This window comes from Lampris incognitus, chromosome 4 (genome assembly GCF_029633865.1).
Source record: "Lampris incognitus isolate fLamInc1 chromosome 4, fLamInc1.hap2, whole genome shotgun sequence".
In the NCBI taxonomy this organism is placed as follows: domain Eukaryota; kingdom Metazoa; phylum Chordata; class Actinopteri; order Lampriformes; family Lampridae; genus Lampris; species Lampris incognitus.
Window position 1 is genome coordinate 6,901,974 of NC_079214.1, and position 26,039 is coordinate 6,928,012.

General features: G+C 45.2%; 2 protein-coding genes across 4 annotated transcripts; one reads left to right on the plus strand and one right to left on the minus strand.

The window, feature by feature from the left end:
• Positions 1-1,309: 1,309 nt before the first annotated feature.
• LOC130112142 (cell cycle progression protein 1-like) lies at positions 1,310-14,992 on the plus strand. Of its 2 annotated transcripts, none has more exons than XM_056279436.1 (10): positions 1,310-1,389; positions 3,122-3,212; positions 6,480-6,636; positions 6,875-6,957; positions 7,043-7,241; positions 9,255-9,590; positions 11,469-11,584; positions 11,939-12,061; positions 13,362-14,674; positions 14,796-14,992. In XM_056279436.1, the coding sequence occupies exons 2-10, from the start codon at positions 3,153-3,155 to the stop codon at positions 14,986-14,988; spliced, it is 2,580 nt and encodes an 859-aa protein (XP_056135411.1). In that variant the 5' UTR covers positions 1,310-1,389; positions 3,122-3,152; the 3' UTR covers positions 14,989-14,992. The 2 variants fall into 2 exon arrangements, with proteins under 2 accessions (XP_056135411.1, XP_056135412.1); XM_056279437.1 differs by lacking the exon at positions 1,310-1,389 and adding an exon at positions 1,763-1,827.
• A 911-nt stretch (positions 14,993-15,903) lies between these two features.
• pigb (phosphatidylinositol glycan anchor biosynthesis, class B) lies at positions 15,904-23,581 on the minus strand. 2 transcript variants are annotated; one of them, XM_056279445.1, is made up of 12 exons: positions 23,194-23,581; positions 22,981-23,104; positions 20,856-20,973; positions 20,635-20,739; positions 20,242-20,372; positions 20,008-20,148; positions 18,192-18,243; positions 17,695-17,906; positions 17,522-17,586; positions 17,197-17,416; positions 16,146-16,323; positions 15,904-16,053 (listed from the first exon to the last, which is right to left on the minus strand). In XM_056279445.1, the coding sequence occupies exons 1-12, from the start codon at positions 23,303-23,305 to the stop codon at positions 15,907-15,909; spliced, it is 1,605 nt and encodes a 534-aa protein (XP_056135420.1). In that variant the 5' UTR covers positions 23,306-23,581; the 3' UTR covers positions 15,904-15,906. The 2 variants fall into 2 exon arrangements, with proteins under 2 accessions (XP_056135420.1, XP_056135421.1); XM_056279446.1 differs by lacking the exon at positions 20,008-20,148.
• Between the last annotated feature and the right edge of the window lie 2,458 nt (positions 23,582-26,039).

Sequence of the window (26,039 nt, forward strand, 5' to 3'; positions counted from 1 at the left end):
CCCCCAAAACCCCAGCAGTTGTCACCATAACAACCTACACTACATTGTGTACACAATATTTCCCTCTCCCCCCCCCAAAGAGCACAGAACTTGTGCAAAACACCACCAGGACTCCTGAACAACTATGAGTAGAATGCCCTTGAGGCCTATGCATGGAACTTTGTGACATAGTCCTTTAAGTAAGCGGGGCGGGCCCTTGCTCGTACTGGTCGGCCTTCATCAACCCCTGGCTGTGGTCTCTCCAAAGAAGCCGTGGAGGCATCCAGAATTTGGCCTGGAGCATGGCCCAGCACTGAGTCTGACTTGAGACAAGGAGGAGAGCGATTTGCAACAGAAGGGTACCTGCAAGAGTTAAAGGGAAGGTTTCCAAGATGGTTGTGAGACCAGCTATGTTGTATGGTTTGGAGACAGTGGCACTGACGAAAAGACAGGAGGTGGAGCTGGAGGTGGTAGAGATGAAGATGATAAGATTTTCACTGGGAGTGATGAAGAAGGACAGGATTAGGAACGAGTATATTAGAGGGACCGCTCAGGTTGGACGGTTTGGAGACAAAGCAAGAGAGGCAAGATGGAGATGGTTTGGACATGTGTGGAGGAGAGACGCTGGGTATATTGGGAGAAGGATGCTGAATATGGAGCTGCCAGGGAAGAGGAGAAGAGGAAGGCTAAAGAGGAGGTTTATGGATGTGGTGAGGGAGGACATGCAGGTGGCTGGTGTGACAGAGGAAGACGCCGAAATCAGGAAGAGATGGAAACGGATGATCCGCTGTGGCGCCCCCTAGCGGGAGCAGCCGAGAGTAGCAGTAGTAGCGGGGCGATTGCAGACAGGCTAGAGATGAAACTTAATCTCCCCCTGGGAAATCTGGTTCGTCGCAGTAGCAAGAACGTTAGATATTTGTTCTGCACACGCGCACAGAACCGGTTCATCGACCATTCCACGGAACCAGAACCGGCAGATATAGCAACGACAAACGCGCTTAGCTCGGTAAGAATATTGTTTTTTGTCTTCGTTTTAAACGGCGGCCTGCCGTTTAACGCGCGATAAAGCGGAGAAGGAAGTTTGAACGGCGGCGCCACTTCTCGTCCCCGTTTGGTTTCAGTTCCCGCGCCTGCGCAGTGTGTTCTCATCGCATGGCGTGCGGGGGGGCACGGCGCGTCGGCTTTGTTTGGTCATGTGACCGCCCGGTAGCATTCTGGGAAACGTATTTTTTTAAACGGAGGAAAGCCGCTCGCGTTCTCGTTATACGTCGCCCACTAAAACTACATTTCCCGACCATAGAAGCTGTCGCCGCCGCCCTCACACGGTTGGCTCCGCGGTGTTGTTGTTTGTGGGTTAACGCAGGCTGGCGGCGAGCGCTTCCGACTTATTGCAACACGTTCACGCCGCAGGTAAGTCAACACACTCTGTGACATTTTGACGTTAAGGTTGATTCATCCTCTTGACCCGAGCTCAACGTTAACCAGGGTTTATAATCAAGTGCGGCGTCAACGTACGCCACGCCGACGTTACGGGATTCGGTTACCTGCTGCGAGCTTCTGGTGACGTCATGACCGATGTGACCCGCTGCTAAGCGCCATCGGCGGTCACTGTAATGTAACGGACGGTGCCGTTGACGAGGAGATCCGGTTGTTTTGCCCGTCCCCAGACCGCGTTTGGAGGGCATCGTCTCGTCAGCCGTTTGGGTCGCAAGGCTCTGGGGCCGGCGCCATTGTTGCCTAATGATAACAGAGGAGACAACAGGGGGAAAACAAAACCCAGGCCAAGCAGATGTTCTCAGTGGGTCGCTGTCTCCTACGTCTAGCTAGGTGGAGATGGCTACCTAATTGGTTAGTCCTAATTCCTGGTTTTCATGCCACTTCCTCAAGCTTCACAGTGATAAAACCGACCTCCTCCTAGTAGGCACTAAACCTATTTTGGCTAAACCTGATAGTCCCCCCCCCCCCAACTATTGACAATTCTGCAGTTCCTCCATCGCCTCGGGTTCAGAGTCTGGGTGTCATCTTGGCACAGCACATTATCTTTTGAAGCCCACGTCAACAATGTTACTCGGTCCGCACACCTCCACCTACGCAATATTACTCATCTCCACCCATCACCTACGCCTAACAGCACCACCATACTCGCTCACACCCCGGTTACATCCCGTATCTATCCTCTTTGGTCCAGCCCTCAAGTGTCTTCACAAACTTGAACTGGTCCAGAGCTGCTTCCGTAGATCACATCACTCCTGTTCTGCAGCAACTCCACTGGCTCCCTGTTAAATACCGTACTGACTTCAAGATCCTGCTCCTCACCTTTAAGGCCCTTGATAACCCAGCTCCTTCATATCTTTCTGAACTCCTTCATATCCACACGCCCTCCCGCACTCTCAGATCCTCTCCTGCTCTCCAACTCACTACACCATTGGCCCGCCGGACTACCGTGGGGTCTAGAGCCTTCAATCATTCTGCCCCCCGCCTATGGAACTCCAAGGGCATCTGCAGGAAAATCAGAGGATTCTGAGTTGAATCTACTACTACTACTTTCAACAGCGGATCATCCATTTCCATCTCTTCCTGTCCTCTGTCAGACCAGCAACCTGTGTGTCCTCCCTCACCACATCCATAAACCTCCTCTTTGGCCTTCCTCTTCTCCTCTTCCCTGGCAGGGCCATGTTCAGCATCCTTCTTCCAATATACCCAGCATCTCTCCTCCACTTATGTCCAAACCATCTCCATCTTGCCTCTCTTGCTTTGCCTCCAAACCGTCCAACCTGAGCTGTCCCTCTGATATGCTCGTTCCTAATCCTGTCCTTCTTCATCATTCCAAAGGAAAGGATTTTGAGTTGAATGCAAATCAAATATAGCACATGACTTACTTGTGTCATATCCCCAGACTGTCTGCATGTGTAGTTTAGTTTTTAGTTTATTACTCTTATTTTTATAGGGACGGCATATTAATAACATTGCTAAAAATATGCCAGTTAGCCTGAAAGGCTATTTTTCATCTGTAGTCCCCAGGCAAGCAATACTAAAAAACACAAAAAAAGTAGTATGGGCCATCATTTAATAACTCAGTTTAGTTTTTAAATATCTTGTGACCACAGATAATTTACAGCGACCATGTTTTTTTTTTTTGCAGATCTCTTTGTGACCGCCAGCTGACAGGAAAAATGTCAGAGAGCTCGAGTGATGCCGAGTCGTCCTGTGGCTGGACGATCATCAGTAATGAGGTATGACCGGTGTTTCCCCGTCCGACCTGATCTGAACTATCTTCATTTAATAGTTGTTTTCCCTTTTTACATTGTAAATAATTGGGTCTTTATGAGGGCTGGGGCTGGCCATAGATGAAAACATGGGGTTACTGGGTGTCAGCTCTTTCACAATCAGACGTTATTATTCAGGAAAACACCCAGCCAGCGTGCATCAGGTTGCATTTGTGCTGCTCACCACAAAGCTCAAACAGTGCATCAGTCACAACAAGTTTTTCTTGTTGTCTCTAATTGAAAGAAAGCAGGCATCCTAAATCTTGCAGAAATTGATGCATATTAAAAAAAAAAGTGAAACCATCTGATACGGTGTGTAAAGAACCAAAGGATAAAATAGTTAAAAAGTTCTTAGAACTGCCTGAAATCAGAATAGAGGATGTACCAAATTGTTGTACCAAAATAAAACGCAATCACATCCAGGTTTCAAATCCAGTTCAGGACCAGGGTTATTCATCATCCTGTCTCCCTTACCTGCTCTTCCTGATTCTGTTCTTTCATTACTCAAGACTGTCCTGAATGAGACATAAACTTCCAAAATACTCATTCAGAATGACTGCCTATTTTCACATATAGGTAAAAAGGCCTTCCACTAAGTCACCTCCCTGCCTTAGATAAGGCCCACTTCTGTCACTGACATGATCTGTAATAGTTATCAGATAGGTGAGGACCAATAGGTTTAATTTAGCCAATGACGTTGATCTACAATTACAGTTACCATTTCATGTAGCAGACGCTTTTATCCAAAGCGACATACATCTGAGAGTTGATACAACACAAGCAAGGATCTAGTCAGGAAGTAACAACTCAAGTAAGTGTAAAAAAAAAACTAGATTCAAGTCTGATAGGCCATAGGTGTCAACAGGCAGTGCACAAAGGCAAAGATGCATAGAAGCGACTTTTTTTTTTTTAAATCCCATTAGGTGTGGAGGTGTTGGAGAAAGAGCTGGGTCTTTAGCTTCTTCTTAAAGATGGAGAGTGACTCAGAGGATTGAATGGAGTTTGGTAACTCTTTCTACCACCGGGGGACTACAGAAGAGAAGAGTCTGGATAGTGACTCAGGGCCCCGTTGTGGTGGAAGTGCCAGGTGCCTTTCATCGGCAGAGCGTAGTGAGCGGGACTGAGTGTAGACCTGATAGTGAGTGGAACTGAGTGTAGACCTGATAGTGAGCGGGACTGAGTGTAGACCTGAATGAGGGAGTTCAGGTAGGCAGGAGTTGTTTTAGATGCTGTTTTGTAAGTGAGCATTAAGGTTTTGAATTTAGGAAGGTACTTGGTGTGTCATCTGGGCAGAGGAAGGAAGACAAGGAGACTTGGTGGTGAAATGAGGAAGTACAGCAAAGTATACAGAGGAAGAGGTTGGCAAAGAAGAAGTGGCATAGTCAGAGAGATGAAGAAAGTAGACAGGAGTACAAGGAGATGCAGCGTAAAGCAAAGAGGGAGGTGGTGAAGGCAAAGGAAAAGGTGTATGGTGAGTTGTATGACAGGTTAGACACTAAGGAAGGAGAAAAGGACTTGTATCGATTGACTAGACAGAGGGACCGAGCTGGGAAGGATGTGCTGCAGGTTAGGATGATGAAGGTTAGAGATGGAAATGTGCTGACAAGTGAGGAGAGTGTGTTGAGAAGGTGGAAGGAGTACTTTGAGGGGCTGATGAATGAAGAAAATGAGAGAGGGAGAAGGTTGGATGATGTGGGGATAGTGAATCAGGAAGTGCGGCGGATTAGCAAGGAGGAAGTGAGGGCAGTTATGAAGAGGATGAAGAGTGGAAAGGCAGTTGGTCCTGATGACATACCTGTGGAGGCATGGAGGTGTTTAGGAGAGATGGCAGTGGATTTTTTTAACTAGATTGTTTAACACAATCTTGGAAAGTGAGAGGATGCCTGAGGAGTGGAGAAGAAGCATACTGGTACCGATTTTCAAGAACAAGGGTGATGTGCAGAACTGTAACAACTACAGAGGTATAAAGTTGATCAGCCACAGCAGGAAGATTTGGGAAAGAGTAATAGAAGCTAGGTTAAGAGGAGAGGTGATGATCAGCGAGCAGCAGTATGGTTTCATGCCAGGAAAGAGCACCACAGATGTGATGTTTGCTTTGAGAATGTTGATGGAGAAGTATAAAGAAGGCCAGAAGGAGTTACTACACTGTGTCTTTGTAGATTTAGAGAAAGCATACGACAGGGTGCCGAGAGAGGAGGTGTGGTATTGTATGAGGAAGTCGGGAGGAGCAGAGAAGTATGGAGGAGTGGTGCAGGATATGTATGAGGGAAGTGTGACAGTGGTGAGGTGTGCGGTTGGAATTACAGATGGGTTCAAGGTGGAGGTGGGATCACATCAAGGATCGGCTCTGAGCCCTTTCTTGTTTGCAGTGGTGATGGACAGGTTGACGGATGAGATCAGGCAGGAGTCTCCATGGACGATGATGTTTGCGGATGACATTGTGATCCATAGTGAGAGTAGGGTGCAGGTTGAGGAGAGCCTGGAGAGGTGGAGGTATGCACTGGAGAGAAAAGGAATGAACGTCAGTAGGAGCAAGACGGAATACCTATGCATGAATGAGAGGGAGGACAGCAGAATGATGAGGATGCAAGGAGTAGAGGTGACGAAGGTGGAGTTTAAATATGTTTTTAACAAAGCAAGAGAGGCAAGATTGAGATGGTTTGGACATGTGTGGAGGAGAGATGCTGGGTATACTGGGAGAAGGATGCTGAATATGGAGCTGCCAGGAAAGAGGAAGGCCAAAGAGGAGGTTTATGGATGTGGTGAGGGAGGACTTGCAGGTGACTGGTGTGACAGAGGAAGATGCAGAGGACAGGAAGAGATGGAAACGAATGATCCGCTGTGGCGACCCCTAACGAGAGCAGCCGAAAGTAGTAGTAGTAGTAGTAGTAGTAGTAGATGAAGGTTTTGAATTTGATGTGGGCAGCAACTGGGAGCCAGTGGAGGGATATCAACAGCGGGGTGACATTCTGAGGTCTGATGGTCTGAGCATGTAGCACAACCAGTTGTGCTGCATGCTCTGACAAGTAGGGTCTAATTTTCCCAGTGTTGTACAGGGCAAATTTGCACGACCGAACTATCGAGGCCACATGAACCTTAAAGATTAGTTGGTCATCAATCATCACACCCAGGTTTCGGACAGACTTTGTGGGCACGAGTTGGGTTGATCCAAGCTGGATCTCTCACAATGCATGTTCCTAATTGTTTTTTATTATTATTTATTTTGTTAATGAGGGTTCAGATATTGAGACCCTGGGACTGGAAAATACACTGGAATACGGGACTGATCCTTTAGAGAGTCGTCCAGATGTGGTGGCAGAGCTTCAGGATCCCGCTGGTGTCTCTGGTGGAAACCAAACGCTCCCCTATGCGCCTACTGAGATCTGTGAAGGTTCGGCTCTAAAGTCTATCGATCAACCACACGATAGTGAATTACCATGAAACAATAGAGATTATAGACCGGCCTGTATGAAGACACGTTTTATGAGGATCATACCACTTTGAGACCACATGAAGTGGTCAAAAGTTGGTACGATCATGTCTACTACATGTCATTCACATTTAATATATGGGATTCATTTGGACATTGTCATAATTTGCATCAGAAATTATCTTTATCACTATTTCAGCTGGGCGCATTGAAGAAAGGGGCACTTCACCTGATGATACACTGAGAGAAGAAACCTTAGAAGAGAAATGTTCAGACTCTGAGGTGAGAAGTGTGAGGAAGGGGGTTTATGTTATTCTGCTGGCGCCGCCGTGTGTATTACCAACCATGTTAAACATGTTGTCTGCAGGCTGGAGAAGGCGCTGCCGGGAAGGGGCCTGTGACCCTGGGCTCCTCCAGTGACCACTCCGACATCGTGACTTTAGGAGACCCGAAGGAGGATGAGCACGTGTCTGCCGACGGAGACGAGGTGGCGGCGGCGGCTGCCGATGAGTTCTACCTCGGAACCTCCTCCAGCAGCCAGTACACCTTCACCGCCGTGGAGACTGGTAGGAGTTCATTTCTCTCCCACGCCATCAAGTCTACCAGCTGATTTGATGTCCATTATGAGCCAGGTCTCCATACTGAGAAAATCAGATGGCATAGAGACGAAACACTCCTGCCCATTCCTGTCTTCTCCCTCCTTCTAAAACAGGTCTGATGTTGAATCAGTGGACATTTCCGCAGAGTCTGTTGAAGTTAGGCTACCGTCTAAACAGCTGGCTCCCGAAATGCCGCTCTTTCCCAGGTGGTTTCGGTCTGACTAGCGTGAACAGCATGCCCCTGGCCTTGATAACGTTGGTGTGCAGGAACAACACTGTGTCACAAAAACATTTATGACTTTTTTTATTCTGTAAAGCATGGCTGCACTCTGGGTGACTTCCCGTTACATGAACGTGCATGTGTCTGGCCGGTTTACAAGAGCAATTAACATACAAACACTCCTTCATTAATTGTAATTATAAACTCATAATGTTAAAAACAACGTGAAACATCTTTCAGTAGCGGATCTCCCTTCCGTAATGTGATGTATTTCCAAGTCAAACAGGATAGGGCAGCACGGTGGGTGGCCCAGTGGTCAGCACTGTTGCCTCACAGCAAGAAGGTCCTGGGTTTGAACCCCAGGCCGTCCCAGGTTCTCCCTGTGTCAGCATGGGTTTCCTCTGGGTGCTCCGGTTTCCTCCCACCATCAGAAAGACATGCATGTTAGGGTTGGTACTCCTGTCTCTGCCCCTGCCTGAGGCATGACAAGAAGAACTGGAGTTGGTCCACGGGCGCTGCCCACTGCTCCTAGCTACAGCGTGTGTTGGGATGGGCTAAAAGCAGAGGATGAATTTCCCCACGGGGATTAATAAAGTACGTCTTATCTTACCTTATTTTAGGATATTGGGGGAGTCAAAACGTAGGGAGGGATGTGATTTGATTGGACGGTGGCGGCATGGTGGCACATTGGTTAGCGCGGTCGCCTCACAGCAAGAAGGTCCTGGGTTCGAGCTGGGATAGGCTCCAGCGTCCCTGCGACCCTGAGAGCAGGATAAGCGGTTTGAATAATGGATGGATGGATAGATGGTGCAAAACAAGATTATTGGTAGGAAAGTTGCCCGCCTGCCTGTTCGGATTTGGTGACGCAATCGCAAAAACTTAGCAATGTAGAGGAAATTATGGTGATTAGATTTTTTGTTTTTGGACATTTTCCACTATTATTTGATGGTGATAGTCGAGAGAGACAGGAAAGACGGGAGAGGGGATGACATGCAGCAAAGGGGCCAGATTCGAACCCAGGCCGCTGCAGTAAGGACTCAGTCTTATGTGGTACGTGCTCTACCAAGGTGAGCCACCGGGGCGCGCCATGGTGATTAGATTTTGATGTAAAATAAGACTTCATTTCTTCTTTTTTTTTTTTATTGTTGAACGGGTGCATAATATGACCAGTGAAATGAAGTAGAAGTTAAAAGTCCATTTTCATTTAACGTTGTCTTCAGGCTAAAGATGCCCTCAGTCCAAGAACTCAGAAGAGATTTTTGTCATGACGATGTCCACTTTTAAAATCCAGGCAATCAAAAGAAGTTTTACAGTATTTGGACCGGTGGTGTGTCATAATTTAGGACACCTCAGATGTGTCTCTCCTTTTGTGGGTGCAGATTTTTCAGGGGAGAAACTGGTGAACCCGTGTCGACCCCTCAGGCCTACCTCCGCTTTGATAGGAAGGAGTTGGAAAACTGAGCCAGAGGCTAAATGAATCTTGTCCCAGCCCAGGATTGGCTGTTTTGGGTACACTGTTGTTTGTGAGCGGCGCAGAAATTAAACTTGCTCAGGCTTTTAAATCGTCCATTTTACTGATGGGATCTATTGTTTTTTAATCTGATCATTTTTCAGACAGTAATATTTGTTCAGTGTCAAGTAGAATTCCTCTCCGCATGGGTTCCCAGCACGTGTGAGCTTGTTTGGATCCTGTCATCATTGTGTCCTGTTATTTACGAGTTATTTCTCCTGTAATAAATGTTTGTTGTGTTTCGCCGCAGTGTTCCCGGTGCAGCAGAGCGTGCTGACAAATTCCAGCAGCAGTGAGGATGAGCTGGCGGGGACCTCCGGTACCGCGGTGCGGAGAAGAAGGGTGAGGAAGAACACCCTCTGCAACGTGGCAGAGCCTGAAGAGGAGGTGTTGGACTCTCCCCACACGGAGGAGGAAGAGCAGGAGGAAGAAGAGGAAGAGGAGGAAGTCACAGGGGCACAGCAGGTGGAGCAGGCACCGCCCGCGGTCCCTCCCCCACTGCATGGCCACTTCAGCTGGACCCTCAACAGATGCATCCTCCTGGCTCTGGTCATAGCCATTAGCATGGGCTTTGGTCACTTCTATGGTAAGCGTTGTGCGACCTCTCACGGTAAAATTCAAGGTTGTTACTACTGATGGACAGAATGAATTTAAGGTAGGAACTAGGGGTGGGACGATACCGGATCAAATTTCGAATCGTTCAATACGGTCTTCAGGGTTCGAGACGCCACCCGTTTCACCAGATCGTGTGTTATTAACACTAGAACGACCGGGATTTCACTCCTACCTAAAACGACCATGGGCGGTCAAAATGACCGCAGGATTTTAAACTCTAAATTCTGTCAAGATAAATATCAATGCATTAATTAATTAATCAATCAGTTAATTACTTAATTAATGCATTGCATATGTTAGTATGTCTGTTAGGAAACGACTGACACCAAAATTAACATTTTAAGAACTTCAATACTGTAACGTGCATGGATAAGTAGACATGTTGGTCCTTGACTAACGGGTCGGACCCTTTAGTCGACTGGTTAACGTTGTCACTTGCGGTGTAGGAGCGACTGGTTCGCGTCCCGGTTGTGGCGGTCCCGGACTGCCCCCCCCCCCTGAATTCGCTACATTGGTGTCAGAAGTGGGATGGTGAGACCGTGAGGTCATCGGAGGCGCGTGTGCCCAGAGGCGTGAGGGAGCTGATATGCTGAAGCGCGGGGACGCACTTCCCGAAGGAGGCGGGTAGTGTAGCATGCATGGATAAGTAGACAGGTTGGTCCTTGACTAACGGGTCGGACCCTTTAGTCAACTGGTTAACGTTGTCGCTTGCGGAGTGGGAAACACGGGTTCGCGTCCCGGTTGTGGCGGTTCCCGGACTGCCCCCTGAATTCGCTACGATACTGTAGCGAATTCAGGAGGCAGCCGGGAACCTGCCGCAGCCGGGACGCGAACCCGGGTCGCATGGGCGACTGCGCTAATCTCTCGACTAAAGGGTCTGCCCCGTTAGCCAACGGGCTAGCGAGTCTACACATCCGTGATCGTTACAATACTATTTTTCAAACAGTTTAAAATTGCCGCTGTCCAACGCCTGTAAATACTGCAGCGCCTCGGTGGTCATCACGGTGCGTCTGAAACGGCGGCTGTACCCAGACACGTTGGAAATATTACCTGAAACACAAAATGGAAAACACATATTGCTAATCTAACAAACGTAACAAGGCCTATAAAACGTGAAATGTGAAAAAGAACTGAACGTTGTGAAGGAAATGACGCGAACGATACACGTCATAAATAGTGACGACGCGCACGATGACGCACAAATCATGCGCGGTCATTTTGACCGCTCATGGTCGTTTAAGGTAGATCTTATAATTTTTTTTGTGCAATTGAGCTAAAACTTGTTCTAATGCAAATATGCAATTTTTGGAGCGTTCAGGGAGCGGCAGGTCTGTATCTTTTTTTCACAAAGTTATTAAACTTTGAAAATCCAAAACTGTCAGAATGGCCATCGTTCTAGTCGCTTTTAAAGTAAAGCACTTGTGTTACACAACAAGAAAAGATTGCACAAAATGTTGTTAGAAGTTTTGCACTTTCATTACGTTTGAATACGTGCCTTGATGATGCCAAAATGTCGGGACTCATTCTTCAAATAAATGAAAAATAGAGAACTGACGTGGTGTTTTGTCTCTTGCTTACCCAAGACGTCCACTGTATCGTATCACATCACGAGCGCTGAATGGTGAGACGTATCGAACCGTGAGATTTGTGAATCGTCCCACCCCCAGTGAAGACCTAGTAGGAACTAAGTAGGGGATTATATCACTAGTTTTTTGTCTGACTAGCATGCACATTCTCTTCCATTGTTTGCAAAAAATGACTCCCAACTGCACCCTGGGACGAATTAAAGTCATTATCATCTTTGTTTCTGTTATACATTTATTTTTTTATTTTTTTATTTAACCTACAGGTACAATCCAGAGTCAAGAGAGACTGAAAATTGTGGCGAAAAACCGAGTAAATGAGCTCGGTGTTACTCGGGATCTGCTTCATCAGCATCTGAGAGACCAGCTCTTCTCCAGCCAGGTCTGTGATTCGCTCACAAGCTCAACTGGAATAAATCAGCCCGTGTGTCTTTGTTCTGTCACCAAGCTAGATGGCGCACTAAAGCACAATTCTACAGGCTGAGATATTTCCCTATACTTAATTCAGCCTAATAAAATGCCGCTTGTACGTTTATCACATTGTATCAAGATATGTCATGTATGTCATGTATGTGCGCTATATATATATATATATATAATATCATGCTAATTAATGTCAACGCATGACCATGAAGATGTCAAGACTGTATGCTCAAAAGAAACCAGCACTGCTTCTTTTTCGCAGTGGTTGTGTTGACGTTTTTGTTATGGTTTTTTTTGTTTTCCACTCGATCAGGAGGTGGAGGAGATTCTTGGAGGTGACTTGGATGAGGGTGACATGGTGCAGACTCTGACAGAGATAATGGACCAGGTTACACAAGAAAATGAAGAGCTTCGATTCAAGCAGGTCCAGATTCAGGTAACCGGCAAGTCCACGTTCAACTACAAAGACTTAACTCCAGAGCCACCGGGATTTCACTCCTGCCTGAAACCACCGTGGGCGGTCAAAATGACGGCCAGTTTTTGAACTCTGTATTGTGTCAAGATAAATACCCAACTGAGATATTAATACATTACATATGTTAGTATGTCTGTTATGAAACTAATTGACACCAAAATTAACATTGTAACAACTTTAATACTATTTTTCAACAATTTAAAATGGCCGCTGTCCAACGCCTGTAAATACCGCAACGCCTCGGTGGTAGTCATGGTGCGTCTAACTGCGTCTGTTACCAGACATGTTTGACATCATCACACATCAAGTTTAGACTATTTCTCTGCACTGGAGGACGCTAGTGTGTTTCTAGGACAGAGAAACGAACTTCACTAAGGAAATGATACGACAACACACGTCATAAATACTGACATGACACACACCATCACGCGACAATTACACATGGTCATTTTGACTGCTCATGGTCGTTTTAGGTAGAGCTTATAACTTTTTTTGTGCAATTGATCTAAAACTAGTTTCAATGCAAATATATGCAGTTTTATGAGCATTCAGGGAGCGGCAGGTCTGTATCTTTTTTCCACAAACTTATGAAACTTTAAAAATCCAAAACGGTCAAAATGACTTTCTTGGTTGTTCTAGTGTTTAAAACAAACACAAATGGAGATCTGGTTATTAGAACAGTAAATGTTGTGATTAACAAGTGACACCTGAGAAAAAATTAACTTAATTGACTTTCTTTGTACATCCTAAATTATATGCAGTTTTCTTTTTTCTACTGGGGTTTTACATCATGCCAGTTTTGCCAAATCTGACATTTCAAATGGAAAAAATCTGAATGGAAAGACCAAATTAAAAAAAAAATTCAGTTAAAAAAAAGGTTTATAAGCAAGTGCACGAAACGCAGTGGAAACGTGCATTTGCTGAATTAAAAATGAAATATGAATAGATTTCAGTCACATGATGTAGGGCATGTAAAACTACATTCAGGGTTTTATTTTCTTAAACAAATCTGATGGAAACTAATTCGCATGTAATTTCTTTAGACTTAAGAAAAGTTGACTGGAAACAGCTTCTGCGTGAACACTCACATCACATGGAACATCATCAAGACTTTACAGACTTTACTGGTTCCTCTTTTTTTATTACCATTTCTCATCTTTATTAACAGTTTGCTTTGCTTGTCTATGTAAAATGTGAGTATTTAGAAAAGTGTTATACAAGTCTGATGTAGTATTATTGTTATTATTATTCTCTTAATCAGGCCCAGAGGGATGACCTGGTCATGAAGATGAAACGCATGGCAGAGGACAAGACAGATATTCAGTCTGAGCAACAGAAGCTAAATGTTGAAAACCAGCTGCTTAGGAGCTCCCTGGAGCACGAGGAGAAGTCCCTGTTGAGTTTGCAGGAGGAGCTGAGGAGTCTGCACACAAAGATCGGAGACCTCGAGGACAGGGGAGCCAGTGCTGACTCCTTACTGTCAGAAAACCAAAGGTTGAAAGAGCAGCTGGAGGAGGAGAGGAAGCTCATCCGCAGCTTCCTAAACCAGCGGGAAGTATCGACGGCTGAAGCCAAGACGCTGAGGAAGGACCTCGACAAGGAAAGGAAGATTATGGAGCAGCTGAGGAAGGAGATGGAACAGCTGAGCCGTCAAAGTGCTGACGCAGAAGGAGAAGCCAATTCTGAGACCGAGAAGCTACAGTCTCGCTTGCTGGAACTGGAGAAGAAACTGATCTTTGAGCAACAGCGCTCGGACCTGTGGGAAAAACTGTACGTGGAAACCAAAAATCAGGCCAAGGGAGACACTCAGCCAAAAGTTAAAAAAAGTAAAGAAGGCATGAGCGGGAAGGTGAAAGAGACATTCGACGCTGTGAAGAACTCTACCAAGGAGTTTGTCCACCATCACAAAGAGCAAATCAAGAAAGCCAAGGAGGCCGTCAAAGAAAACCTGAGGAAATTCTCCGATTCTGTCAAATCGACTTTCCGCCACTTCAAGGACTCGGCCTCCACTCTGCTGAACAAGGCCAGAGGTCAGTCCTGTGGCAGGTGGTTCCAGGAGAGGGATTCAAAGGAGCAGTGGCAGCACAGGGCCCACAGACCTCACCACAGACACCCACACAAACCCTCAGACAGTTTCTTCCAAAGCAACCACAACACCAGAAAATCCGGGGGTAAAGTTCAGGAAGATGAAGACATACACCGACACAGAGCGGCCCCCAAAGGTTGCTCTGGGGTTTTTGACTGTGCCTACCAAGAATCCATGAGCCTCTTCAACAAAGCCATGGAGCCGATAAGAGCGGATGAATTCAACCAACTCCTTCAGAGCTACCTCCAGCAGGAAGTGGATCACTTCCGCCACTGGAAGGACCTGGAGAAATTCATCAACAACTTCTTCCACAACGGGGTCTTCATCCACGACCAAATGCTGTTCACCGACTTTGTGAGTGGCGTGGAAGACTACCTGGAAGACATGCATGAGTACCACGGGCTCGACGACGATGTGTTTGAAGATCTCGACGAGTACGTCTACAGGCACTTCTTCGGAGATGCTTACTCGAAAAACTACGGGCCAAGGTAAGCCGACTCTCTCCTTCTACGGTAGGTATCCAGGATGAATCTGTTGCAAAAACCACCGAGCTCACATTTAACCAACCGTTTCATTTTCTTTTTGTTTTTGTCTTAAATCACACCGTAGGCCCTTGGAAAGACCCGACTCCTACGTTAAAGAGGAGCTGCGGGTGAAACATCAGCAGCCGCGGAAGCAGCAGAGGTCTCGGCCGCGGCCGCACAGAGACCGCAAGTGGAACAGATCAGGGAGGAGCGCGGACCGACATGTGGCTGACGTCAAAATCGAATTAGGCCCAATGCCGTTCGATCCTATATACTGAGAAACAGGCTTGCGTAAAACGACACGTTTCATAGTTGCTAGTTCTATTTTTGGATTTCCTTTGGGTTGAAAACCCTTTTTTTTGTAATTTTGCACATTGTCAACTCTTTGATGCTACTGACTGTCCCTTAGCTTTGTGTGTAGTGAGGCTAAAAGGCAAAAGTGGAAAAAATTCTGAATACTTCGTCGTCGCCAGACAAGTAAATTCTGTCCTAATTTGCAGTTAAATTATTGTGTGAAACTATGACGCGGCGCAGTCGCAGGGGAACCGCGGGGAGATCGCAGCCGATTTTAGTGTGACAAGCGATGCGCCGATTTTTCACCCTTTTCTGATAGATTTTACAAGCTGTGTAAAATTGACAAAACTATCTATGATTTCAAGGAGCGGAATTGAATTCACCTTAGGTTTAAGGTTGTTTTTACCACTGAAATATTACCGATCTGTTAAATCCCGTGCTGGGATGCTACGGGTTTCCTTCCTTCAGCCACATTAGTGTCATCTGAATTTATGCATTAAGAGACTTAAGAAGAAACAGGAAACAGTACATGTTTGTTTTGGACTGTTACAATTCACACAAGCAGAAACAGAGTCTTGTGATTTGGGTTTTATTCCGAGTTGTTGGGCGAATCGTCGCCCACAGGCGGCGTTAGCTGCTGCAGAGACGGTTTGACGGAGTTCAGTGTTTTCAACATTCCGACACAAGCTGGTTTTACTGGAGCCGATTTAATTTCCATTTCACATGCGTTGTAAAAGAATTGCTGTTCCTCAATAAAAATGAGTTTATCTGCAAAAATGTTGCTCCTGAATAGCAAAAAGGGGTTTTATTTCCATTGACGTTTGTCTGATCGGAGTCACGAAAAGAAACATTTTCAGCTTAAAAACAGATTTATTTCTGTACCAAATGCAAAATAAACATAATTAAGGATCAGAATAGTGTGTTCTGTCAGTTTCTGGGTGTCTTTCATAAATCAAGATGTACCCTCCGACTCTTCCCTCGGGAAAATGAGTATGAAATATCGTCGCTGTTCTCACAAATTTATTTCCCTCCAGGAACGGAGATATTTCCTGAAACAGAAACAGACGGCTGGGTGTAAACACGACACGTCTCCGCAAGTGACAACCACTCGTTTAAACACGCCATCTGAGACGGAGGTCACCTTTTCCAGGCTGTCGAATAGCACCAGGTGTGTGGGCAGAGAGGACCGGGATGGGAACGAGAGGCCGAGCCAGCGGAGAGGCTCGGCGAAGAACTGCTCCGCCTCGTCGGAGTAGCCCTCGTCTCCGAGATCCGGGGGACATTCCAGGAACCTCATCTTTATCGGGCAGTGGACGTGGCTATGAATACAGTTAACCATCAAATGGAGCATTTGGCAAGATGTCGTTCAAATCCTGACTCTCGTTTTAGGAGCCCGTGCAGCTCAGCAGCTTCTAACAGCTGGAAAATTCAGACCCAACTCTGAAATCCTGTCGAACCCAGCTTTTGAAAGTGTGTATAGCCCCCCCCCTCCTTGTCTCCCCAGTTGTATCCGGCCAATTACCCCACTCTTCTGTGCCGTCCCGGTCGCTGCTCCACCCCCTCTGCTGATCCGGGGAGGGCTGCAGACTACCACATGCCTCCTCCCATTCATGTGGAGTCGCCAGCCGCTTCTTTTCTCCTGACAATGAGGAGTTTCGCCAGGGGGACATAGCGCGTGGGAGGATCACGCTATTCCCTCTCCCCCCCCGAACAAGCACCTCGACCAACCTGAGGAGGCGCTAGTGCAGCGACCAGGACACATACCCACATCCGGCTTCCCACCCGCAGACACCGCCAATGGTGACTGTAGGGACGCCCGACTAAGCCGGAGGTAACACGGGGATTCGAACCAGCGATCCCTGTGTTGGTAGGCAACGGAATAGACTGCTACGCTACGTGGACGCCCCAGTTCATTTTAGGTATTTCGAGGATGTGGGAAAATGTTAACACCGCTGAATTTAAACTGAATCTTAGGCGAGTTTCTACATTCACACCAGTTTTTAATGACTACTACTACTATGGTCCGCTGTGGCGACCCCTAAGGGGAACAGCCAAAATGTTTAATATGACTCTGTGACTAGTTAATTGTAAATAAATTAAATCAAAGGTTTAAAGGCTTTAAAACCTTTTTAAATCAAATCAAACTTCCATCATCCCCGTGTGAGCTGCCGGCGGCTCCGGCGCGGCGGTACCTGTAGAAAGGAGTGGAGTGACAGGGCATGAGGAAGAGCAGGTCGGGCTGTGGGGCGGCGGAGGCGATGGCGGTGTCGCACAGCATCTGGAGGCGGCCGGTGACGTCCAGAGCGCCTCGCTGGTGGATCAGCCCCGTGTACAGAGCAGCTAACAGGTTGGTCCCCAGCAGACCGTACGCAGCCACTCGTCTCCACGTTTTCAGCTTCGCCAAGGAGATCCCTGCCGCCATTCCGAACAAAGCAAACACAACTCATTCAGAGGCCTTTGTGTGGCGTTTATCAGCATGCAAAGCAGACGAGCGTTGATTTAAAACGGGGCACTCACCAGAAAACAGCATACAAATAGGCAACACGGGGTAGATGAACCTGAACTCCTTGTGAGGCAGGCAACTGGATGGAAGAGTTCAACAGGTCCCAGTAAGCATTTGATCCTCTCACAGAGTTTGGCACTCATGTTAACACACAGTATCTGTCCAGAACTGTGAACAAAACCTTTACCTGTAGACTAACACCGTCCACACCACCGCGACCAACAGCACTCTGTATCGTTTTGAAGCCAGGGTGCAGCCGTGAAGGAAGAGCGGAAGATGAGGACCAATCACGGCTGGGAAGCCTTGGGTGAGGTACCAGTGCCAGGGGTGAGACCCGTAGAAATCAGCCACGCCGTGTAAGACGTTCAACTTAAGGAAGTTGAACTGCACCAGGGTCCACTACAGGAGAAGGATAAAATTAAATTAAATTTAAATAAATATTAAATATAGTTGACATTTAATTAAATAAATATAAATAATATTTATTTCTAAATATTAAATGTATGTAATATTAAATATATGTATAAATATATTTTAAATAATATTTAATATTCATATTTCTAAATATTAAATGTAAAATTTTTTATTAAAATTAAATAAATTAAAACTAAAAGATGAAATATGAACTAAACTCTAAAAGCCACAACTGCTGGATTTTCTGAATTGCTGAGATTTTTTTTTTACCTTGTTGTAGAATAAACAATCGATTAATGTTGAACTCATGAGCGTCAAAGCCCTGCGAATGAGAGCAAAACGAGATTATGCACCAAATTTAAAGCTGCAGTCCCGAAGATTTCGCATCGTTTCATCCATTCTGAAGGTGGGGGTGATGTGGTGGTGGTGTTGGACAGACAGACAGTCTTCCAGTAGAACAGTTATATAGATGGATGTAGGAGGCAGAGAGAGACAGAACTGTTGACTCTGATGTTCCGGGACTACAAACCAGGTGTAGCAGCCATTGTGGCTGGTGTGCCATCAGCTCAGCAGTAAGCAGTTCCCTCCTTTGTAAAAATGGATCCTGGGACCAAAGCTAACACACACAGTCTGATGTGTTACAAACTAGAGACGCACCAATCCACTTTTTTTCAGTTCCGATTCCAATACCTGAATTTGGATATCTGCCGATACCGACCGATGCCGATACCCAGAGCTGTTTTTTCTTTATTATTATTATTGTCGTCATTATTATTGTTGTTGGTATTATGTGTAAGGTTACATGAGGCTGTATTAATCCACACAGCACTTATTAAAAGAGCAAAAAATATCCAAAAACGCATTAAATTCAAATGTATTCCAAAGCAATTTATCTGAACCGTAGTTTAAGTAGGCTTCACATACAAACAGGTGTAGGACTACAAATTGCTATTTCAAACTCCTTTAATTTGTTAATCGACTTAAAGTCAAACTATATTTTTTTCCTCTCCAAATTACCCAAAATGATTCAATCTTTTTTACTACAAGATCTATGCTGTATTAATTTCATGTCAAAATACCAGAAAGATTTATATTTTTTGCTGGTGAAAGACAAAACAACATTGACTATGTGGTGATCTGTAAAACCAAGTGGAAATGTGCTGCTCCTGACTAACCTGGTGCTGAGGTGTCTGGTGGTGTACATCCTGTCTCTAGCCTGGCAGCACTGACCCTGTACCCCGAAACCTGCACCCATGTGTACTGTCTGCTGTTCGAACTTTTTACTCCCCAATCATCAAATCAAACTGGGACAATAAGCCATATAAAGTGATGTATAAAGTGATGTGTAAAGTGATAAAGTGATGTATAAAGTCATGTATAAAGTCATGTATAAAGTGATGGAAATTGTTAAAGTCATGTATAAAGTCATGTATAAGTGATAAAGTCATGTATAAAGTCATGTATAAGTGATAAAGTTATGTATAAAGTCATGTATAAGTGATAAAGTGATGTGTAAAGTGATAAAGTGATGTATAAAGTGATGGAAAGTGATAAAGTGATGTATAAAGTCATGCATAAGTAATAAAGTGATGTGTAAAGTGATAAAGTGATGTATAAAGTGATGGAAAGTGATAAAGTCATGTATAAAGTCATGTATAAAGTGATAAAGTCATATATAAAGTCATGTATAAAGTGATGAAAAGTGATAAAGTCATGTATAAAGTCATGTATAAGTGATAAAGTGATTATAGAGTGATGTATAAAGTGATACAGTGATGTGTAAAGTGATGTAGAAAGTGATAAACTGATGTAGAACCCAGGACCTTCTTGCTGTGAGGCGACCGCGCTAACCACTGCGCTACCGTGCCACCCAGTGTCCATCATACCCTGTCAAAACATTTCAACAGCGGTATAGGGAGACTGGAGAGTGTCTCCAACCATGGTAAAGATGACTGGTAGTCTTATGGAGCCTGACTCCATGGTCCAGATGGATAAAATGTGTTATCAGAGAAACGTTACAGATTGCAAATTTAAATGAAGAGGAAGAAATTACGGCAGAAACTGAGAGTTGGGTGAAAATACTTACCCGACTGGGATAACATGGTGGGTTATGAATCTCAGCTTGTTATCTTCCTGCCAAAAGTGATGGATCAAGAGAGGAAACCAAACAATCAAGGCTGTTGGGCGAACAATGACTGCCAAGGCAACCAGGGTCAAATATTTTTTACTGGAAAAAATACCAATAATGACTTTTAGCATTCCAATTCTGCATGAAATGAACTGAACGGAGACACGTTATACAGCTGTACGGGGCTCTGACCTGCTATGTGTCGTGGAGCCGGGCAGCGGGTAATAAAACAGAGCCAGCGTGGTGAGCGTGGCCTCCATGGAGTTCGTCAGAGTCCGGGTGCAGCAGTACCAAGTGAACCAGGAACACAACTGGCAGAAAAACTAAAGACAAAGACCAGAGAGCAAGACCGGATAGGAGTCACCTTGGCATCAAATCCAAGCTGCCAGAATATCGAATTTCATGAAATAATCCAGAAAACCAATATAAGCATAGACTATGGAGAAAAGGGGGTTACAAACTTTTTAAGTTTAGTGCTGCTGTTGTGTTTTTTTTTTTCGTTTTTAATTTCTATCCCAACAGCTTTCTACAATTAAAATTCAAGAAATAACCAATTCCTGAAACACAGGTAGGCTAAAACGTTACCGTCCATTTTGACACGTGGGAATTTTCCAGTGTTTGGACGAGGTAGAAGAGTTTCACGTCTGCAAACGCAGCCAGCAGTGCTTGAGTTATTCGTGGAAGCCAAATCTGCAGAACAAGCCAGACATGTTTTCATGAAAATGATGTGACCACAAGACATTAATTTAGTCATAAATATGCAAATAAAACGAAGATGGCTTTAGTAGTAAACAACGTAGACTTGCCAAGAGATAAACGGAGTCACAGTTCATTAAGGCTAATATCTTGTACATAAATGCAAAGACGAGTGGGTAGGAGAATCCTCTTATTCCTGCCTTCCATTCCCAGGTCAGATGCCCATACGTGGAACTGTAAAGGCTATAACAGGATATCAGCTGGAAAATATCTTTATGCATGCTCAAGAATCCTGATAAGAAAACCAAAGGAAGCCGAATCAGTTCATCTGGACACGTTTACTGAGAGAGAAATGTTTCATCACTCCTTTAAGTGACCTCTTCAGTGTCAACTGACTGCAGGTATCCCCACCCTTATAAACAATACAGCGGCATAACGACCTAAACCAACGATCAGTTTCACATGCAAATTGCCATGACATTAACTAGAGTTTCAATGGCCATGTGTATTATTCACAGAGGATTGGGGAATGTTTAAAATCACACTTTCAAGCATGAGGATGTGCACATCCTTGATAGGGAGGAACGCTGGTTTGAATGACCATCCCTGAAACCGGGGGGGGGGGGGGGGCTAAGAGTACATCTGTCACCATCTTACAATGCTGTGACTGAAAACATTCCCTGATCCTCTGTGAGCAGTACACATGGCCATTGTAACTCTAGTTAATGTCACACCTATTTGCACATGAAACCATCCATCCATTATCCAAACCGCTTATCCTGCGCTCAGGGTCACGGGGATGCTGGAGCCTATCCCAACAGTTATTGGGCGGCAGGCGGGGAGACACCCTGGACAGACCACCAGACTATCACACAGGGCACACACACACCCACCCACTCATACCTAGGGACAATTTGGTACGGCCGATTCACCTGGCCTACATGTCTTTGGACTGTGGGAGGAAACCGGAGCCCCCGGAGGAAACCCACGCAGACACGGGGTGAACTTGCACCCTCCACACAGAGGACAACCCAGGACGACTCCCAAGGTTGGACTACCCCGGGGCTCGAACCCAGGACCTTCTTGCTGTGAGGCGACCGCACAAACCACTGCGCCACCATGCCGCCCCCTGCACATGAAACCGGTCGTTGGTTTGGGTCGTTATGCCACTGTATTGTTTATAAGGGTGGGGGTACCTGCAGTCAGCTGAGACTGAAGAGGTCACTTAGATGATGATGAAAGGTTTCTCTCTCAGTAAACGTTGTGTCCAGATGAACTGATTCACCTTTCTGCGACAACTGGAAAATAAATTCAGTAAGATTAGCATCATCATCTAGAGTCATTATTCTTTATTTGTTACGTCTCATTATAAAAGTACGAGAGAGTAAACATGTCTGTGAATGTTCCGACTAGCTTGGTCTAGTCAGAAAGGCACGGACTGAGGAAGCCTCTTGGATGAGAGGCGAAACGTCTTCACGGATATACACCAAGTTGGACAAGAGAGTAAAATTCTTGCGTTTCGGCTCCTCAGCAACAACAGCAATAAAATAACAACAAAACAGAACAAAAAAGCAGCAACAATAATGAAATAACGTGTGGTGTATGTAAGGTGCTGTGTGTGTGTGTGTAGGCCCAGCCTTAATAATGTGCACATGTGTATGTAGTTGTTTGCGTATTTGTGTGTGTTTGTGTGTGTATGCCAAGCTACGTGTGTGTGTGTAGGCCCAGCCTTAATAATGTGCACGTGTGTGTAGTTGTTTGCATATTTGTGTGTTTGTGTGTGTATGCCAAGCTACGTGTGTGTAGGCCCAACCTTAATAATGTGCACATGTGTGCAGTTGTTTGCATATTTGTGTGTGTATGCCAAGCTACGTGTGTGTGTGTAGGCCCAGCCCCAATAATGTGCACGTGTGTGTAGTTGTTTGCGTATTTGTGTGTGTTTGTGTGTGTATGCCAAGCTACGTGTGTGTGTGTGTAGGCCCAGCCTTAATAATGTGCACATGTGTGTGTAGTTGTTTGCATATTTGTGTGTTTGTGTGTGTATGCCAAGCTACGTGTGTGTGTGTGTGTGTGTAGGCCCAACCTTAATAATGTGCACATGTGTGTAGTTGTTTGCATATTTGTGTGTGTATGCCAAGCTACGTGTGTGTGTGTGTGTGTGTGTGTGCAAACTGATGATCCACTAAATGCACTGTCTGAGAGTATAATCACGGTACTGTTTCTACCAAAGGATATTTGAAAACCATGTGATGGGCAACTTCAAGGGACTGCCAGTACTCGTCAGGGACAAAACTGGTCTGCACCAGGAAGCAGTTGGCGAGTCGAAATGCCACAGAACACAAGGCGACTCTCCAAACCCCTGTGGAATAATGAAACACGTGATTCACAGACGGGGCCGACGATTGCCATTGGCCTGCGGGCTACTGGTACCGTGATCTTGATCCCCACCGGTGCCGAGGTGACGGGCATCTTCTCTGCTGTACAGCTGAGAAGTCCGTCTCCTCAGTCTGACGGGCTCCGCCTGCTTGACAAGCTTCAGACGCGACCGGATGGTTTCCATCCCGGAAACGAGTCTTCCGCTCGGTATGGATCCAGACTCGCCCCACCGTCGAGGCGCATTATAGGTCGCTCCGCTCAGGTTTGCTGTTGTCCTTGTTGCCGGATAAATGATCCGGCTACGTCATCCTCCGGCAGACGCACATTTACACGTCGAGATCAGAGTGAGAAAAGAAAACAGATTTGGAGTTTGTAACGATAAAAAGACAGACAGACCAGACGCGCAGATTGTTTACGACTCGTTCACAACAACCACCCCTCTCCCGGCAACTATCTCGCCATGTTTGCTTACGCGCTTCCTGTTCGTCAAGCATTTCCGGTACACTGACTTCACAATAAAAGTCAATGTGCGCTTTTCAAAACGCAGCCTACTACGTACATAAGTGACGGTAGAACTATTAGCAGTGTAACCGAGGGTTTGTAGATGTCGCCTATACGGTATGAAACTATCAAATAACAAATACGGAGGTTCCACTTTCACACGAGGACCACTTTATTTGGATTCTTCCCCCCAACCGAACGCCACAGCAACGACGCTGCGTGCAGCACTTCCGCTCTCTCTTCAGCCTTCAAAATAAGAGCCCAAGGCTTATACTGTGGCAACAGCTTATAACAGGAACTTAAAATCACTAACAGGCAAGTCCAGAAAAATAGGTTACAGTAACAAGTTTTGTTTTTGTTTTTGTTTGTTTTTTGTGTTTGTTTATATATATATATATATATACCTTTGTTATACAAAAAAATCTGGCCATAACAAGTTAGCAAAGAGCACAGCTCAGACTGGGCTATTACCACATTTTTAGCATTTCACAAAACAATAACGAAATAAGAATAAATAAATAGATAAATAAAAAAGAGACAGCGGTCCAATCAGAAATCAGCATGTTTTTGTAAATATTCAAGGCTTTTTTTTTTGTTTTTAATACATTTCAGTGCTTTCTTAAAAGGTGTTAGCTCATTCATGAAGACTAAGAATAGTGGCCTGGCATAGATAAATGTAGATCTATGGATAACTTGTTTAGCCATAATAATCAGGCTCTTGTACAACATTGCCATATTTTTTTATCCTCCATTATAACTCCAAATTTAATATTCTTACATTCTAAACTGGGCGAATGAAAACTATTAATAACCAGTAGTGTCTTTACGCATGCTCAGTAATCCAGGTAAAGAGACTCCGCAGTCTGCATCCATCTACAGGCCAGTGGCCACTCTCATCCTTGAAGCATCCTTGATCCGGAATGTTTTGTTAACAATCCACAGGTTAAATGTCTGTTTAATCATTTATAACAGTTTTGGTTTTTTTTTTTTTCTTACTTTATTGATACTTCAAATACATTCAAACAGAGCAAAATAGAGACACACGAGACACCACAAAAAAATAGATTGAAGATAAAAAAAACAATAAAGACACAAAAGAGAAAAGCAAATTATAAAAAAATAAATAAAAATAACAGAAAATAAATAAATTAATAAAGGTGAGATCATATTTTATGTGAACAGATTCAGAGATTTGCAAATGTTGATAGTTTTTAAAGCCTTTGTGTTTTTTTTGAAGTAGAGATGGTCCTTATATATTGCTCAACTTCTTTTATAAGTGCAAAGAGTTGAGGCTTTCTGTTGGGGAATTTACATTTACGTATATGAAACTTGGCTAAAAATAAAAGCATATTTATAAAAAAAAAGGATGCATCGCCATCTTTGTGATTAAAATTATGAAAACCAAAAATAACATTCTTATAGTAGAGGTGAAAATCAGAAAAGACAAAATCAGCGATAAACTTGTGGAAGTCGCTCCAGAATCGATAAGTGAACTGACATGACCAGAATAAGTGGACACGTGTTTCAGGATGCATTGGGCAAAAAGAACATTCAACATCTGTATCATTTTTAAACTTTGATAAATGTTGTTTTGCAGGGTAGAATTTGTGTGTAACCCAGCCACTGAGGATGCTGCACAAGCCAGTGCATCCTCAGTGCCGGTCCGTCAGGAAGGGCATCCGGCGTAAAACCTTTGCCAAATCAAATATGCGGATCTGTTGTATGGTCTGGAGACAGTGGCACTGATGGAAAGACAGGAGGAGGTGGAGGTGGAGGTGGCAGAGGTGAAGATGATAAGATTTTCACTGGGAGTGATGAAGAAGGACAGGATTAGGAAGGAGTATATTAGAGGGACAGCTCAGGTTGGACGGTTTGGAGACAAAGCAAGAGAGACAAGATGGAGATGGTTTGGACATGTGTGGAGGAGAGATGCTGGGTATACTGGGAGAAGGATGCTGCATAGGGAGCAGCCAGGGAAGAGGAGAAGAGGAAGGCCAAAGAGGAGGTGTATGGATGTGGCGAGGGAGGACACGCAGGTGGCTGGTGTGACAGAGGAAGACGCAGAGGACAGGAAGAGATGGAAACGGATGATCCGCTGTGGCGCCCCCTAGCGGGAGCAGCCGGAAGTAGCAGTAGTAGAGGGTAGAATTTGTGCAGCAATTCAAATGAAATCTCTTTGACTTTGTTCGTTATGCGGTAACGACCAAACTCTCAACGTCGTTCACAAAGTTGTTCCAAAAAAAATGTCGCTGCTGGGACGGAAACCGGGCCGTCCTGAAACGCGGCTCTTATTCTGGAGTTCAGAAGTTTACGCGACGAGAAGCGGACGGTGCCAGGAGGAGGCTGTGACGCATCAGGAGGGTTGAGCGATATGAGAGGAGAGCCCAGACCGCGGGCTGCGTGACGTCATCTCTCGC

What these genes read in the sequence shown, in the direction of transcription:
- LOC130112142 (XM_056279436.1), top strand. Translation starts at nt 3,153, where the DNA reads ATGTCAGAGAGCTCGAGTGATGCCGAGTCGTCCTGTGGCTGGACGATC. An exon ending in GGGCTTTGGTCACTTCTATG is followed by an intron (nt 9,591 to 11,468) that starts GTAAGCGTTGTG and finishes TTTAACCTACAG; the next exon opens with GTACAATCCAGAGTCAAGAG. An exon ending in TCAAGCAGGTCCAGATTCAG is followed by an intron (nt 12,062 to 13,361) that starts GTAACCGGCAAG and finishes TCTCTTAATCAG; the next exon opens with GCCCAGAGGGATGACCTGGT.
- pigb (XM_056279445.1), bottom strand. Translation starts at nt 23,305, where the DNA reads ATGGAAACCATCCGGTCGCGTCTGAAGCTTGTCAAGCAGGCGGAGCCC. An exon ending in CCCACGTGTCAAAATGGACG is followed by an intron (nt 20,373 to 20,634) that starts GTAACGTTTTAG and finishes CTTTGTCTTTAG; the next exon opens with TTTTTCTGCCAGTTGTGTTC. An exon ending in GGCTCCACGACACATAGCAG is followed by an intron (nt 20,149 to 20,241) that starts GTCAGAGCCCCG and finishes TATTTTTTCCAG; the next exon opens with TAAAAAATATTTGACCCTGG.